This window comes from Oreochromis aureus, linkage group 20, assembly GCF_013358895.1.
Source record: "Oreochromis aureus strain Israel breed Guangdong linkage group 20, ZZ_aureus, whole genome shotgun sequence".
NCBI lineage: Eukaryota > Metazoa > Chordata > Actinopteri > Cichliformes > Cichlidae > Oreochromis > Oreochromis aureus.
The window spans coordinates 25,341,359-25,357,374 of NC_052961.1; the positions used below are offsets into that span (position 1 = coordinate 25,341,359).

Sequence of the window (16,016 nt, forward strand, 5' to 3'; positions counted from 1 at the left end):
TCAGTTACCGACGAGCACAGACGCAGCGTTATGTCGAGGATCATACGGACTCTTTCCTTTCCCGTCCTCCACTTTAGAGGGGTCAATCCTGAACACGTGGTCCTGATGGACACAGGAGGGAAGGGATTTTACAGTGTGATTACATTTGCATAGTCCTTCTGTAAATTGGCAGTTTAATTTTATTTTTGAGATTTGTTGTAAACTAGATGTAAATGCCAATTTCTTTATACACTTAAGACCATATTTTAAGGGTCTGTCAACAGGTACACTGAATAGAGACTAAATTGGTTGGCAGAGGATTGGAGTTTCTGTGTTTGAAACATCTTATTTTCAGCAGATGGGAACAAATAAAGACATTGTATAATATTTTTAGACTTTCTTGTTACACTGTTGCATAGTGTGTGTCGTGTAGGTTGTGTTTTGTACATTCCTCACCTCCATCCTGTGTCCCACCTCGACAAAGGCACAGGTGGGGTGGAAAGCACCCGTTCCACAGGCGTATAAGTGGGTGCGGTTATAGTGGTGTACAATCTTCACGTAGTTCACACAGTCAGACTGAAAGACACACACACATATATTATTAACTTAAAGGATGATCTTTAGGAAGCTTTAGGAAGGAAAATGTTTGGTGATTGGCACTCTACAAATTCTGAATCAGAGTGTTAGGTACACTACTGAAACACAATTCTTGCATGAAATACACTGCCCCTTTTTTCCAAGCCTGACACAGTGGTAGTGTTTACCTTTAAATACAGTAAATACCTGTCTGCCATTTAGTCTATGATGTCCCCAGATCCACCTCCTACTCACAGGTTTGACATCATGTGTGTCCTGGTTAATCAAATGGTCAAATGAATATCCAGACATACGTTAACCATGTTTCCTAAACTGCTAAAATATCACCTATCTCTATAATAACCTTTCTGTCAAGTTTCTTTGACTTATATTTATACATTTATAGAGAAGAATGCAGAATAGTTACATAAAGAAATAAGATAAACTTATTTTTCATTGTCCATTTTATTTTTGCCAGACATGTATCTTTTCAAACCGTTTTAATCTTTGTTCTCTGTCTTCTTATTTCCATTATCCTGGCTTCTTTCCTTTACCTCCTTGCCTTGTCAAGCGAGCATGTTATTGATTCATAGACACATCTGTTCATCTCAGAATCAGGTTACACTGAGATGGATCTCGAGAGAGTGCTGGAAAAAAAAGATTTACTGTATACTAAGATAATGGATGGTACATTTTTCTTCCTGTCTTCAAACACCACGCTTTGAGGAGACTAGCCCATAAAGTGATGATACTAAATGTGGGCTGCTGTGGATACTATAATTATTGCCATTATCATGAGTATCTCACTCACAGATTTATATTGTGTTCAAAACAACATGTCATCAGTATAATGTTTATTTCTTATATATTCACACACTGTAGCACACATCTAAGCTTTTATCTTTCCATTTTGCGCTTGTCTACTTCTCCCCAGAAAGGTCACTGTAACATCTGTCTGTCGATTGTTGTGAGTATTGGTGGATCTAAAGGTTTGGAAAGACATGAATCCCACTGTCAACAGCAGACAGTCACAATGCAAACAGCTCGGAGCCTGGAGCATTTGGACAATTAAAAGACAAATTAATAATTTTTGGAGTAAATATGCAGAATATTCAGTTTCTGTGTAAGCGTTCATAGAAAGTGAATTGTTTGGCCTGCTTTTTTCCAGGTCTCCTGTGCACGGCAACAGTTTAGTCAGCCAATCGATTGGTTAAACACCTTTATGTGTGCGTGTATACGCTACAACAAGTAAACTTGTGTATTCACACAACAACTCCATCTCTAATCCCCTGGTAGGTTTTAAAGGCTGAATGGCAAGCCTTTGTTCTAAACCACTGAAGGTTATATATATGTGTGTGTGTCTCAGGGGGCAGAGAAAGGTGAGGCACTCGGCAGAGCAGGAGGCTGACAGAGAAAAGTCTTTGATGTGACAAAGGAGAGAGATCAGGAGGGTAGGGTAAAGATGCATGAGCGACCCTGAAAAGATACAAAAAGACTAAGGTGAAACGATGACAGCAATCACTTTTTCTCATTGTCTGATCGGTGTGTGTGTGTGTGTGTGCATACGTGTGTGACAGAAGGGTTTGGGTGTGTGTGTGTGTGAGAGGGAGGGGGTTAAAGGGTTCACTGAACAACCTTTGACATGCCACTGACTCATTAGTTGAAACAGTGAGCAAAATGAGGGCTGTGACCTCACAGCAGCTTGAGCTCTGAGTCTTGCCTTCACGTTTTACAATGCTGCATTGTTCTGCTGTAGATGTCTTTTTCTCTTTTTCCTCTTTGTTCCTTCTGTAGATGATTAACTTGATCTACAGCATTAATGTTGTATTTTATCCACTATCTATGCTCTGTTTATGGTATTTGGCTCCATATCGGTTGTTATCATATAAACTATGCTTCTTTGAGCATTTTATGTGAAGTGTAACGTGTTCTGGTTCAGTGGATATTTTTGTGTTTGTCAGGTGCATATTATCAAATCTACCAGCATGTCCTTGAACTAAATCAAATTTTGTCATTTGTCCTCGACATCTGAAACACTTCATGTAAGGATTGCTTAAATATATACAGGATAGTTTCTTTGAAATACAAAGAAAGTCCATAATAAGATCAGAGAGATCAGGAAGAGTGTGGAAGTAGAAACATCACTGACTTTCCACTGAGACTAGAGTGTTGACTGTGAGACCATTTTTATGTTTTGCTTTCACTTGTTGTTTGGTTAGGCTGAGGCACCAAAGCTATTTGGCTACCTCGTTCCACTTGCTAAGTTACCAGGGTGCCTAGATGCACTCCATCTAAGACATGACATGGTTTCTGGAGGTCACTTAACTTTAAAAAAACAACTAGGCTGTTGTAAAAGCTGCTGGAAGCTTGTATTTTCAGTTTGGTTAGAACCAGAACAAACTGTTTGAATGTGTGTAAAAGCAAAGAGTCCAAGAGATGCAGGAAGCTTTAATAAAGTTAATGGCAGAGAGGGTTTGACTTGACCGGAATGGTGATGTTCATTAGATACACAACATATTACAGTGTAATAACATAGGAATGCCTTTGATCATCTCTGTTAAACGGGACAATGCAGTAGCGGGGGATACTGGCGTGCCACATTTCTCCTAAAAATTGACTGATTTCTGGAATCTTACTCTCTAAGTGATATACATAAGAGGGAGCCTTCTTTCCATTTGTTTCCAATTCTTTTCACCATTGTTTGTGTGTGAATTCCTGCACACTGATCGTCTGCACAATGCTGGAAAAGAAAATGTTCTTTGGTGGTTTCAGACATATTTGGTGGTCACTGAGCTTTTTCTCTCAGTAGTACAATTCAGTTTGTGTCTTCCAGAAAGACTAACATGAGTATTTGGAAGAATTCTCCTTTTTAAATTAATTCTTCCCATTGAGCTATTGGACTTCATTCATAATCTAATTCATAATATCCCAGAACTCATTGTGTAACATTCAGCTTCTCGGATACCTTTAAAAAAATCAATTTTGATTTACAATTGTGATTAATGCATCTTCCGCGTAAGAAATTCTTTTGAATGATATACTTATGAAATAAAGAAAGGGATTTTTATTATTAATTCCTATCCAGTGATTTATTAATGGGTCTTGGAAGGCACTGAAAGTTACCAAGTGGGTACTGAAATGACAGCATAAACACACAATCTATCACTTCTGCGGTTCTGAATATGACTCCGGTCTCGCAGTGACGCCTCAGAGTGCTGAGTCAGACCAAGTGTCTGGGTAAACTGTCAACTGTTTACTGCCCCGCTCTAATTCTGTTTATCTGCATGTGTCTGTGTTTGTCTTAGTGCACTGGCACATGCAAGGTGGTTTTACTGTTTGAAGGACTGGAGGGTTGTAAATAACAATATTAGATGAGGACAGGGAATATGAAGAAAGGACCAAACATGGAAGATGAGTGGAGGGAAGAGATCAAGTGGCAGGGAGAGCTTTTGACCTCTTCCTATAGAAAACACACTTCTCTGTAATTAGGGTCAATAGTGTGTGGTGGAGGTTTGGGTGAGTTTTCACGCAGATAAGTAAAGTCAAGTGAAATAAGACGAAAGGTAGCGCTTAACAAAGGATAAAAATAACATTTCAAAGGATGGAAATGTGATTAAAAACTACTTTAATGCAAAATTTGTCATTGTCTTTGAACTTTTTTCTTATCACTTTCTTTCTCCCACAATATCTCATTATCGTCTTCATCTAGAACCATTACATTAATTCTCTTCATCACTCACAGTCTCCACAGTTACTCGTACTTTCAAACAGGACATGTAACTGAACACACTCATGCACAGACAGACAGACACACACACACACACACACACACACACAGACTCCTGGTCAGGTGAAATTAGAGCCTGGATTTTTGTATGAATGGAGCCCGTTGTCTGTCTGCTACAGCTGTATAATCACACTGATGACGGGTTTGTTTTACACACACATAAAGACACATTCACAGACATTAGACACACACACACATACACACTGGAAACTTACACATACAGGGATAAATGTACACATAGACACTGTCAAACATATGAGTATATATACAGTATAAATAGACACATTTATGGTATATTTGCATAAAGAGGTGTGACGTTACTGTTTTAAACGGTTAAAGCCATGAAGTACCTACACGCACACCGACCTGTACAGTTATCTAATTGTATGCAATGCGATCTTGGGTGGTCTATAGGTTCTTGGTGGCCTCTACATGTTGGTCAGTGAAGTCAAGCCTCCCCTGCCCACACTACATCCACATGCAGAACATTACATAGAAAATCTTTTTTTGGCACTTAAATAATAAGTCAAGGGAACTAAGAGGGGGGCGTAAAACTCTGCTGTGAGCACTGCAGCAGGTCATGAGTTCAGTCATGGAGACTTTGTGCATGCAGTCATCTCAGAACTGAATCAGAATCAGATAAAATCATCCAAATAGAAACACTTTAACAATCAGAGTTTTGTTTCATTTCCTGTTAATCTGCATCTTATTGTTCCTGCTGCATGTCATGTCAAGATGCTCTTTATTAACCTCACTCAGTCCGTCCATCCTCATATAGATAATAAACATCCAGTTCAACCTAATGTAACCTGCCACATTTTTACATGCAACAGGTCAATATTTAGATTTCTGTGACCTCACTGCATTGCATCATATCGTTACAGGAAAGGTATGCAACTGTTATTTTCTGCTGCACATATTCTTCCAGTGAGGAAGAACCCAGGGAGTTGCTCTCATGGTGAATATATCAAAGATCTTCAGCAGGAACTGTGTTTCCAACTGAGTTTCTCTGATCCCCTAACCCAGTGCAATGCCAAGTTTAATATTTAAGTGACATTTAAAAAATGAAATGTTTGCATTGAGCCCAAAGCTGTCTGGTTAGACAGTGTGTGTAAACACTGAGTGTAAGCTCTACATCAGACTGTGTGGATATCATTCAAATAGGGCTCAAAGAAACAAATTTGGAGGAAGTAATCTCACCACATGGCAGGTCCAAAAGTAGGAGTGCTGCACCTATTATTACATGTTATCTGTTTAAATGTGGTGTTTCTGTCTTGTGATGACTCCCATGACTCGAGTGGATTAAAAGGTAGCATTGTGTTAGGCTGGGTAGGAGTGGACGCTTACATTCTGCACTTGGAGCTCAGTAGCAATGCTTATTGAACTGTATGTAAAATGGGACATGGTTAAAGTGGATGTTGATGCATTATGTCTCATAAAAACTCAATTTAGCTAACAGGTTGTAGTTAAATATTCCTTGAGTAATAATAAGTGTGTTAGTCAGTGTGTATTATTGAACAGGATGATGACAACACACTTCTAAAAACTTTCAGGTGCCATATCTGAACTGTATCAGCTGTAAACTTATAAATCAAAGTAGAGATCACAGACAAGATAAAACACAGGCGTAGCTGTGGGGTCGGGCAAATAAAGCCAATACGTGGTGTTCTTAAAAACGTTCTATCGTTCTATCTAAAGGCCTCTGGATGCTGATAGCTGTGGTTGCAAAAGGGCTTCCAGTCCCATTGAAGCCTATCTGAAAACAGCTCTCTGTCTTTACCTCTGTAAACATTTTCCTGCCTTGTTTATGTTCCCGGTCACTTGTTTTGTGTCATACTGTGCTTCAGAATTATGGATTATCTGTAGAATGAAACTACAAGCTTATTGGCTAACTACCTGTCAATCACAAATCATTAGCGAATGAGTGTGTGGTTTCACAGTCAGACCCGCCCTTCCTTTTTTCAACCAATCTGGTGACAGCAAAAACATTAATTGGAAGGCTTGAAAACAGGACTTTAGAAATAACTGGGTGATATCACAGTACCTACATCCGTTTTTATTTCTCTGGTAAAAATGAAAACATGAAATCACATGGCTGAGGTGACGTGTGGTGTGATCACTTACAGTGATGTCCTTGCCAGCCCAGTTACATTCCTCCCTCCAGTCAACAGGGGCAGGCCAATAGATCTGAAACAGGCAGACAAAGATCAGTTCATCCTGTAAATTTATTCTGGATTTTTAATTTGGCTAAATTAGATTATTTAAAGTGTAGCAGAGATGCATTTCCTCATAATATCAGGACTTAAACCATCAAGTGTATGAACAGTGCCAGTAAACTAAGCTCTGTGCTTTATATCAGACAGCAGTTTTTACTGCCCTTCATGCCAGTCTCTCCATACTTTTGTTCACCTCATACTTCCTCTCTCTCTTCCTTCTACTTCCCCTCTGATCCATCCCCTTCTTTCTAACCTTTTTTATCCAGCAGCCACTCAGCAACATTGAAAAAGAACAAAACAGGGAGAGCTACAGTGAATCTGCACACCCAGCTCATAAATCAAACTCCCTCATGTACCTAAAACCAACAGAGGTTTCATATCTGACAGATGGAAACTTGCAATTTACTCCAAGCAGCTGTGGACAGATGTTTCTTTAGGGCTATTTTTTGTGTAACTATATTGTCTATACATTTCAGTTCTTTTGCCAGTGTGTGTACTGTATTCTGCACTCTAACATGTATACTCAAGATTATACTCCAAAGGCAAAGGCTTCAAAAAGCGTGTCTTTTTGATATGAATCATAACCTCTTTTGCATAAATGGTTTTTTCTTATCTCCGTCCAGCTCTTTGATTTTCTACCTTCCTCTATGGCTACAACACTTCTTTTTTCCCCTCAGGTCAGACACTTGAGTAGACTCATATGTGCAAGGATGTTATTTTCTAAAGGGTGTGTTTGTAAAAATGTTTCCACACTTCTGAATATTTCCTTCAGGAATGCAAGAATACAAACCACAGGTGACTAACTTTGTGAGTCAAAATAATAAATGATTCTTAGAAAGTAAACAATTTTGCAGTGGTTGTAAGAATGACTCACTTTCATCTGCTGCCAATATAATCACCTAAGATAGTTAACAAAAAGTCACAAAATATTTTCATGACAAATGTATTTGGAGTTGTTCAGATTTATCTCTTCTGGTAATGGTTTGTGTATTACCAGGGAAAATGCTGTGTTTATAAAACAGTTCTTTATTTTATGGATAACTTTTTAAAAAGCCTTGTGCACATGAGAATCTAAAATTAAATCTACTCATAACTGTTAAAACACAGAGTGGAAAATGTTGAAATCTCAACAGCAGTAACTTAGTATTGATCTACAGACCGCTCACACTCCCACATATTTTACAGCTATACAAGTTTGGTTTTGGGGGTTGTTTCTGGCCAACCTTGTGTTCTTGTTTGGCGATGTTGTCCAACGACAGAGACAGCAGGAAGTTCTTGGCTCCCACAAACAGTCGACCCCTCTCTTCATCCAACAGCAGGGCGCTAAAGCAGCAGGAACGCTCCAGCTCAAACCGTCGCACTCCGTGGAACTGCTGCAACTCTGAAAATGTAGATTTACAGGGTGGACCTCAGTCAAACACTGATATGAGTCGATCATTTCCACATAACTTAAAGATAAAGATATTAAGTATGGGAGAACACGCCTATGCATTTGTGTTAGTGTGCAAGTAAGTAAGGAATCATAAAATCTTTGCGCTCCAAGCTCAGCATCTTCAGATCCACATCACTTAGTTGGCTACAGGACTTCCACAAGTCACGCTGCTAAAAAAAAAAACCCTCAACATCTTGTGTATTTCAGTATATTTCTGAGCTGTGTCCTAAGGCCAGTGACTTGTGAAACAAGCAGGATGAAATCCTCTGACAGTAATGACACTATATTAGTTTCAGTGGAAAAACTGAATGTCTTTGCCATTTCCAAACTGGCAAGAAAAAGTTCTAGAGGAACAGTGCCCAGGAAAATTTAGCTTGTATTTGTAAATTTAAACTATAATAGTCACCCCAAGCCTGATGGAAAAAAAAGAATTAAAAAACTGTGTTCTTGGCTTGAGGAAACTAAGAAATAAAGGGACTACATCCTCCCCTACGTGCCCAGCTCAAACTGGGAGCTTAAGAAAACAAGACCAAAGCCCTCTTCACTTCGACATTAAAATGTCTTTTATTAGTCTGCCATTGTTCTAATGTGAATTTATAACTTTAATTAAGTCTTTGACGCCACCCAATAGCCGCCAGCATGACATCAGGGACTTTTATTCAGTCCCACCATACTGTGGTGGCAATAACCCTGGGCTTGAGGACATAGTGTGTTAAAAACATGCGTTTGATACCTGCCTTCTGCTAAATGTAGTTACTTTTACTTTAAGATCCAACTATATTAGTGTTTAATCTTTTACTGCCCCTTTCTTCAGTGCTGGTACAGAATATCTGTCAAGAAAATATTATTTGACAGCCCAAATCTACTTTAAGTAGTTGAGTTAAGTAATGGTTACTTCATCCTTTAAACAAGTAATAATGCTTTTTACTCAATAAAAAGCAGCTGTCAAAAATGCCATTTAATGCTACATGACTAACTAACAACATCAAATGTAATACGTTGATATACTCTTGGATGGATCAGCTGTACAGAAAGAGCACTCTTGTTTGTAATGTTTAAGGTATTATGTTTATGTTAGCTAAATTCCTAACAGCAGCAACATTAGCAAATACACAGAAAGGCATCAGCAGTTTAGCTTCATTGCTAAAGTGGCTAAAAATTGTTTATAGGACTCTACGTTTATGTCAAAGTAGTATTTTAATAACCGCCTACAGCCTAATTAGGAACCAAGAAACTCTCGCTGTTCACACTCATTTGTCATTTGTGTTTCAAATAAAACTAGAATAGTCTTAAGTCTTCTCATAATAAATGCTTCAAGTTACCTTCAGTCAAAATTCAGGCGGGTACATGTCTCAGCTGTGCAAACGGCCTGCAGTCAGCTTCATGGCCTTGGCCAGTTCATTCAGGCTGTAATTACCAGCTTGGTTTATGTGGCTGTGTTGGGCATTGAGCTGCCTTCTTCTAACATACAATACCCAAGATGAAACACAAAACCGTGCTACTGCGTGTTTAAGTTGTGTGTGTGTGTGTGTGCGTCTATGGCTGTGAATCACAGCAACCACAAATTACAGTTGGCTACTGTTCAGCTGCATATACTTTCAAAAGGATAAAGCTGAATATTACATGAAACAGAGAAAGTGGTGTGTGTGTGTGTGTGCGTGTGGTTTGTGTAGATACTTTTCTAACTATTACGGGCAGTGGAAGAGAGAAATTGCCTTTTTTTTAGAAAGAACCAGAACTTTTATCCTCAAAGCTTTTGTTCTTACCTTTATATGATAACTTCATGCGCGGTGAGGTGGATGATGAAGAGGAGGAGGAAGAAGAAGAAGAAGCTGAAGAGGAGGTGCGGGTCACGGTGCTGGAGGATGCATGGGCAGCGGCCAGCCCCAGCAGGAACAGAGAGCTGCAGGTGACCATCATGGCCACCACCATCATCATCATAGTCATCATCTTGGCAAACGTAAAGCAAACTCCTTTCTTTCAAAAGCAGAGCCTGTGAAATTATTTATTTAAGTTTTAATTTATTAATAGAAGCTATAGTTGTGTCCTGGTTCTGATTCAGTCTTCAGAATCTGTGTGACAGAAGCAGGAACCGGCCTTTTAAGGATTTATTGGAAGGATCCTTAAAAAAGCGTTGGCTTCTATCTTTTTTTCTTCCAGTCTTCTTTTTAAGTCTCAATAATCAGCGTAACGTCCTTTTTCTTTGGGCCTCTGAAGGATGATCAAGCTGACCTCTCACATCAAAGATGGGCCATAAACATTAAGCATGGACACACAGACCTGAAAATAAAGACAGAGAAGTAACACATTTAGAAATGTGCACTGCTAGCACACGTGTGCTTATGCCAGGGATGCCCCCATGCACAAACACACACACACACACACACACTGCTGTCTGAGGTATTTTTAGTCAGACTCAGATTGATGCTCCTGCCAGGCTATGTTAATGCCAGCCTCCATTATGGCAACACTATAATCTCTTCACATTACAGCAAGACTCAGGGACAGTATCCAAAGCACACACACACACACACACACACACAATTTCTGACCTTGTGTGATGAAGACTGTGTGTGTGAGATAGAGATATGCTTTGCACACTGCCAAGCCAAGCACAAACTCTCCATGTCTGTGGCACTGCCAGCTCACACACACGTATACGCACCCAGCACTCACACACTCGCTTGCTTGCTCACACTCTTCCTCACTCCCTCCACACTGGCAGACAGTGTCACTGAATGAGATCTCTTCATTGTGAGGGACTAATGAGCCGACAGTGATGAAGATGGATGAATGGATGGGCACATCAGTTCTTAAAACAGTGTCACTTGTGAGCGAATCCAGCCTCACAAAGTGAGCGACTGTTGGCTTCTGGTATCAATATTGACTTACACAGTAATAGATAAATGAAATTACAATTTATTCAGAGATTTACAGTGTTGCTTTTCCCCAATCTAGTTTACACATGGCTTCTATAATGTTTTTTTTTTCTCGGTCTCCTGTTGTATTGGATTTGCGGAAATTAATCTGACAGACTTGCTATTGTTTCAGAAAATTCCCCAATAACATCTCACGGCACTGTCAATGCCAAAGCATGAGGGAGGTCAGTGGCTTGTAATCCTACATCTATATGAATGTTGTGCTGCAAAAGAAAAGGAAAAAAAAGTGCGCAGTGAACACACACCTCTCTTTCAGTACTTTGGACTCTGCAGGCAGCAGGAACAATAAAGCCTTTCAGTAGAAACAGTCTCCTTTATTATATTGCACCTCACAGTTGGCACTCAGTAACAGGCAGACAGTTGGCTTTTCCCCTCTTTTCATTTTCAATCTTTACTTATTTTCCTCCTTCTAACAATTACCTCTATCACTTCCCTTCATCTGTCACCCTCTATAAAAACCCCTCTTGTGTCTTGGCAATAAAATCAGCTGTTCAATAATAATCTGCTCTTTACTGCAGACTAGATCTTCCTGTCTTGACTGGGGCAATATTAGACGTAAAATAACAGTGTCTTTCTCTGCTTGGGATACTTTAAATGGGGGGTAAGGCCAAAAAAGATTTGTGGATATATTTAAACTGCAGTCTATTGCTAGCCATATGGTTTCAACTAGAGCCAAATCAGCTGACTTTGTAATGCACTATAAATGAATACAACATTTGTTTTCCACTAATAACTACAAAAGATGATCCAAGAGAGAAAAAGATATAAGTCAGAGCAACTAAGAAAAAGAAGAAGCAGAAGTATTTCTCCCTGGAGTAATTTAGATTTGGCAGCATGGCTCTGTACACAGCCCTCCTCACCTTTCTACAGAAACAATAAGGCAGGAAGAACAGAGGAGGCATCGGCAACAACAGACATGTTACTGATTGTCAGACACATATGTGCTGATTTGGGGTTGTAAAGTGGCTTGCAGATGCAGGCGGAAGTTTAATATCAGAATCTGTCTGAGATTTGTCAGCGATTAGTTGTAGCAGGATGCCACTGACCTCAGATGATCTGCCATGACTGAACACTGTCCTCTCTATTTGCTTTGTTTATAATTAATGTTTTGGTGTTAAAGCGATGAGAAATGGAGTAACTCAGATGGCTGACTTGTGTCTAGGTTCCGCGAGGATGACTGTGTGAACAGAGTGAGGCCTGTCATCACCAACATCATCTCAGCCATATTTATAGCATGCCAAGCTTTCAAATACTCACTTTGCTCTAAGCTGGAACAGCTTTCTTATTAATTTCAAATTACTGGTTATCACCGAAAGCTAAAGAATCACTTTAAAGCACAATATACATGAGATGAGAAAACACACATACACTATACACACACAGACCCGTCTGCGCTGTTGGCACAGAGTTTTATGAATAATGGAGCTATTGAAGCATAGAGACAGGAGAGCTCTCATAAGCTCATGGCTCCCAGGCCACAACACAACAAGATAGAGCTTAACAGGAACATAAACTCTCACATACCCTCCAGCATCTAAACACACGCACATTTGTGAATGGACAAAAGCACACATGCAAGGCTAGATCCCAACACAGCTTGCTATCCGCTACCTTAACTCGCTGTTTTCGAATTGAAGAGGTCTTGGGTGATTTCACAGATGTTCGCTGAGTGCAAAGTTTCCCAGCTAGCATTAAAGAAGTGATCACAAGAGCACTAAACTGTGCTGATGTCTGTGAAACAGAAAGGCCGAAGCACAAGGCTGCATGTTTATGCACGCTCAAGTTTCTGCACTGAACTGCAAAGATGCTGCAGTATTTCAAGGGGAAGGACGTCAGAACTCTCATCAGCTGCAGCTACGTGACACAAGAACAGAGGCGAGCACGCACACGCGCGCAATTCACGTCACACTCCCTGGAAGCGACAAGAGGAGCAGTGAAACCCTCACACTCCTGTTGGCTGCTATAAAAGGAACGACTGGTCCCATTGTTCCTCCGAGACACCCCGAGCTGTGTGTTGCAGTGTTTGTGTGCATCCTGTAACTCTGGCTTCATGAGTTGAAGAGTCTATTATTGTTCCTCGCACATCTTCATCAGATCACATCACAGCCCTGTGAGCAGGCAAACACACACACACACACGTTTGTATGTAGTCATATACAAGGATGTAGGAGAATATATCCCCATCTAAAAAACTAGCCCTTCTCAGCACACACACACACACACACACACACACACACACACACACACACACACACACACACACACACGCATGCACATGCAGAGGCAAACACAAAGTCCTTGCATGTTCCATAATGGATCTTAATAAAAAAAAAAAGCCATTGGGGCCGCTGACACTTGCATTCAGTTCAGCTTCAATAGACATGGAGCAGCAGCATGCCAAGAGGGAATGGATTAAAAGTAAAGAGAAAGACAGAGAGAGAGAGAGAGATTCTGGGTGGGGGGGAGGTGGGAAGCAGGCTGTCCTGTCAAAACCAGACTAAATTGAGATGGGCAGACAAAGAGGCCCGCCTCCAGGGTGAAACAGCTTTTTCAGAGCGAGGTTAGAGTGCAACTTTACTGTATTGTATGCAGTAATGAATAAATGGATATCTGCAGTTTTACCTGTAGACCACCACTGCCACAGGTCACGGTGGAGATCAAGAGCGAAGCCGAGCCAGAGGGAAAAACAATGAGGGTCAGATAGATGAAGAGACAGGTAGGTGAAGAGGAAGCAAAGACAAATAAAAACATTACAGAGGGAAGAATGAAGAGATGACAAAGTTATGTAGAGACAGAAGACAAGAAGTTGTTGAGAGGCCGGTTAAGAGAGGGGAATCACAACAGGAGCAGAAGGTACAGCAAAAGAATAAATGAGGTTAAAAGGAAAGCAGAGAAAGGAAGATGTGTGAAAAGAGTTGAAAGATGAATTGTGGATGAAGCAGTAAGGCAATGTGAATGAAAGGGAGAAGAAAGGAGAATTAGAAGTCTAAAAGGAGGGAGAAAGGGGAGGGGAGAATTGAAAAGGCAGGGAAAGACAACAAAAGAGAGAACGTGGAAAGGAGTGAACAAAACAACAGGATATAGACATTTCTGCACTTCAACCCTGCAGCCAGCCTGCATGCATGCAGTCTTACAAAAAAGGAGAATGCAGCAGAGGTAGGGAGGGAGGAATGGAGAAGAAAACAAGTGAGGCAGGAGGTGATGGAGAGAAAGGAGCCAATTGTTTCTCCCCGAGGGGAAAAAAGTTTCCCTGGCCTGTGAGCAATAAGTCTAAGCCTCCCTGCAACTGAGAAATGAAAAGCGGGAGGGATGGATGGATGATGAGGAAGAATAAGTGGAAAGGGTGAGGAGGGGAGGGAGGACTCTGAGCTTTACAGAGCAAAATAGCTGTAACAGCAGGTAACTGGTGGCTTTTGCACCAGTTAATTTGCTAAGGGGGAGACAGATGGGACGAGCGATGGGGTGAAAGAGAATACAGTAAGATTTTTTTTTTTAAACGTATGTAATTCAAAGCTCTCACTTGAATTCTCTGTCTCTTACAAAATGTGTTTTACATATGAATGAGGAATAAGCCAGGAGAACAGCGTTGGAGTTCCATGTATTTTTTCATAGTTCCATCTTATTTTATGATTTTTAACTTTGTTTTTTGAGGTTTAGCTCCCCAACTCGGTCAGGTTTAAGAAAAAACTTGGCTCAGTGTAAAACAGATACTTTCTTATCATCAATCTAGGGTACCAGAGTGATGAGTCCCCTCCCATCTATACTGTCTAATTTGATTGGTTTTCTGTGGAACACTGACTGCAGGAAAGCTAAAACATATATGGAAAATATATGTTGGCATACAGAAGCATTTATTAAAAGTCAGTCCAGAGAAAGATCTGCTTCTCTCCCATTATCATTGAGAATGCAGCTCCTTTAATCTATGGCTATTTATAATTGTGTGTATTGCTGAATTGTGAAATAGTGGAAATAAATCAGAGGAAGAGAAGGAAAGCAAGAGAGAAGAGTGAAGAAGCAGAAGCGGAGAAGAGTGAGGATGGACGCAAAGAGCGAGAAGAAGGTTAAAAAGAGGGCTGGTAAGGTGAACAGATAAGTCTGTTTCACAGAAACCAAGATGTTTTTCCAGAAATACTATAAAGTCTATAGTTTTGAAATCATATGACCACATAAAAGAGTTAACTGCATTCTCATTAAAACATGTCATTTTGACCGTAATAAAACACATCTGAAAAGAATTGAAGCTGGAAGCACAAATGTTATGCCACCAGCTGTTTTCCTTCTGGTTATTTACTGCTGTTTTAATCAAATTCAGAAATTGTTTTGCAATAAATTTGACTCATGTATTGATGAAGTGATCATAATACGTGTCAGAACGCAAAGCACTAATAGTCTTTGTCACGTTATTTTTTTCGGATTTAAAGGATAAATATTAACTAGTGACAGCTAAGTCACTAGTAAGGAAACGGTGACAGGGTGTAACTGTGATGGTTAGAGTGAACCCATCCAGGGACCGAATGCATCTCTATGATATATAGTAACATAGTATAGTGAGCATGTAAAGAATACTTTTTAAAGCACAGTTGTGTTTTGATTCAGTTCTGACTGAAAAACTTTGGCTCGCTAATTTTTGCCCCATTTCCAAGAATGAAAAGAAGCAACGAAGCAGAAAGTCTTAGATATGTGAACGGGGCAGGTGATGCAGGGAGGCATTGCCTAATGTAAATGCTGCAAACTTTAACAAACAAATTCTACAAGAGTCATGCAAAACTGCGACTTTAACCATGAATACAGCTGTGACAGCGCTTTGGTTTGAAGCATGACAGCGTTTTGCTTTTTCTGGGAAGAACAACGAGGTGCGCAGCGCTTCATTTCCCTTGATAACTATAAAAATAAACATTCATAAAGACAGACCACCTATAGTGAGAAAGCAGTAAATTGAAATGATGGTTTTCTGCTATAATTATGATATAAATGGCCAATAAATGTAAAAAAATTAAAACTAAAAGTTGATTTGAAAAACATTTAAAGTACATAGGAAAAAAAGGGCGCAAGCCTGAGTCATATGAAGGCTACAAAAGAATTTAATA

At 39.9% G+C, this 16,016-nt stretch overlaps 1 protein-coding gene across 2 annotated transcripts in view; it reads right to left on the reverse strand.

Moving 5' to 3' along the window:
• Window positions 1–16,016, reverse strand: part of sema3b (sema domain, immunoglobulin domain (Ig), short basic domain, secreted, (semaphorin) 3B) — a 69,335-nt gene that overhangs the window by 11,379 nt on the left and 41,940 nt on the right. For both annotated transcript variants that reach the window (XM_031745375.2, XM_039604604.1), the window contains 5 exons: window positions 9,757–10,270; window positions 7,782–7,939; window positions 6,467–6,529; window positions 436–555; window positions 9–102 (listed from right to left, as the gene is read on the reverse strand). In XM_031745375.2, coding sequence (XP_031601235.1) covers window positions 9–102; window positions 436–555; window positions 6,467–6,529; window positions 7,782–7,939; window positions 9,757–9,940 — 619 coding nt within the window. In that variant the 5' untranslated portion in view covers window positions 9,941–10,270. The remainder of the gene's footprint in view (window positions 1–8; window positions 103–435; window positions 556–6,466; window positions 6,530–7,781; window positions 7,940–9,756; window positions 10,271–16,016) is intronic.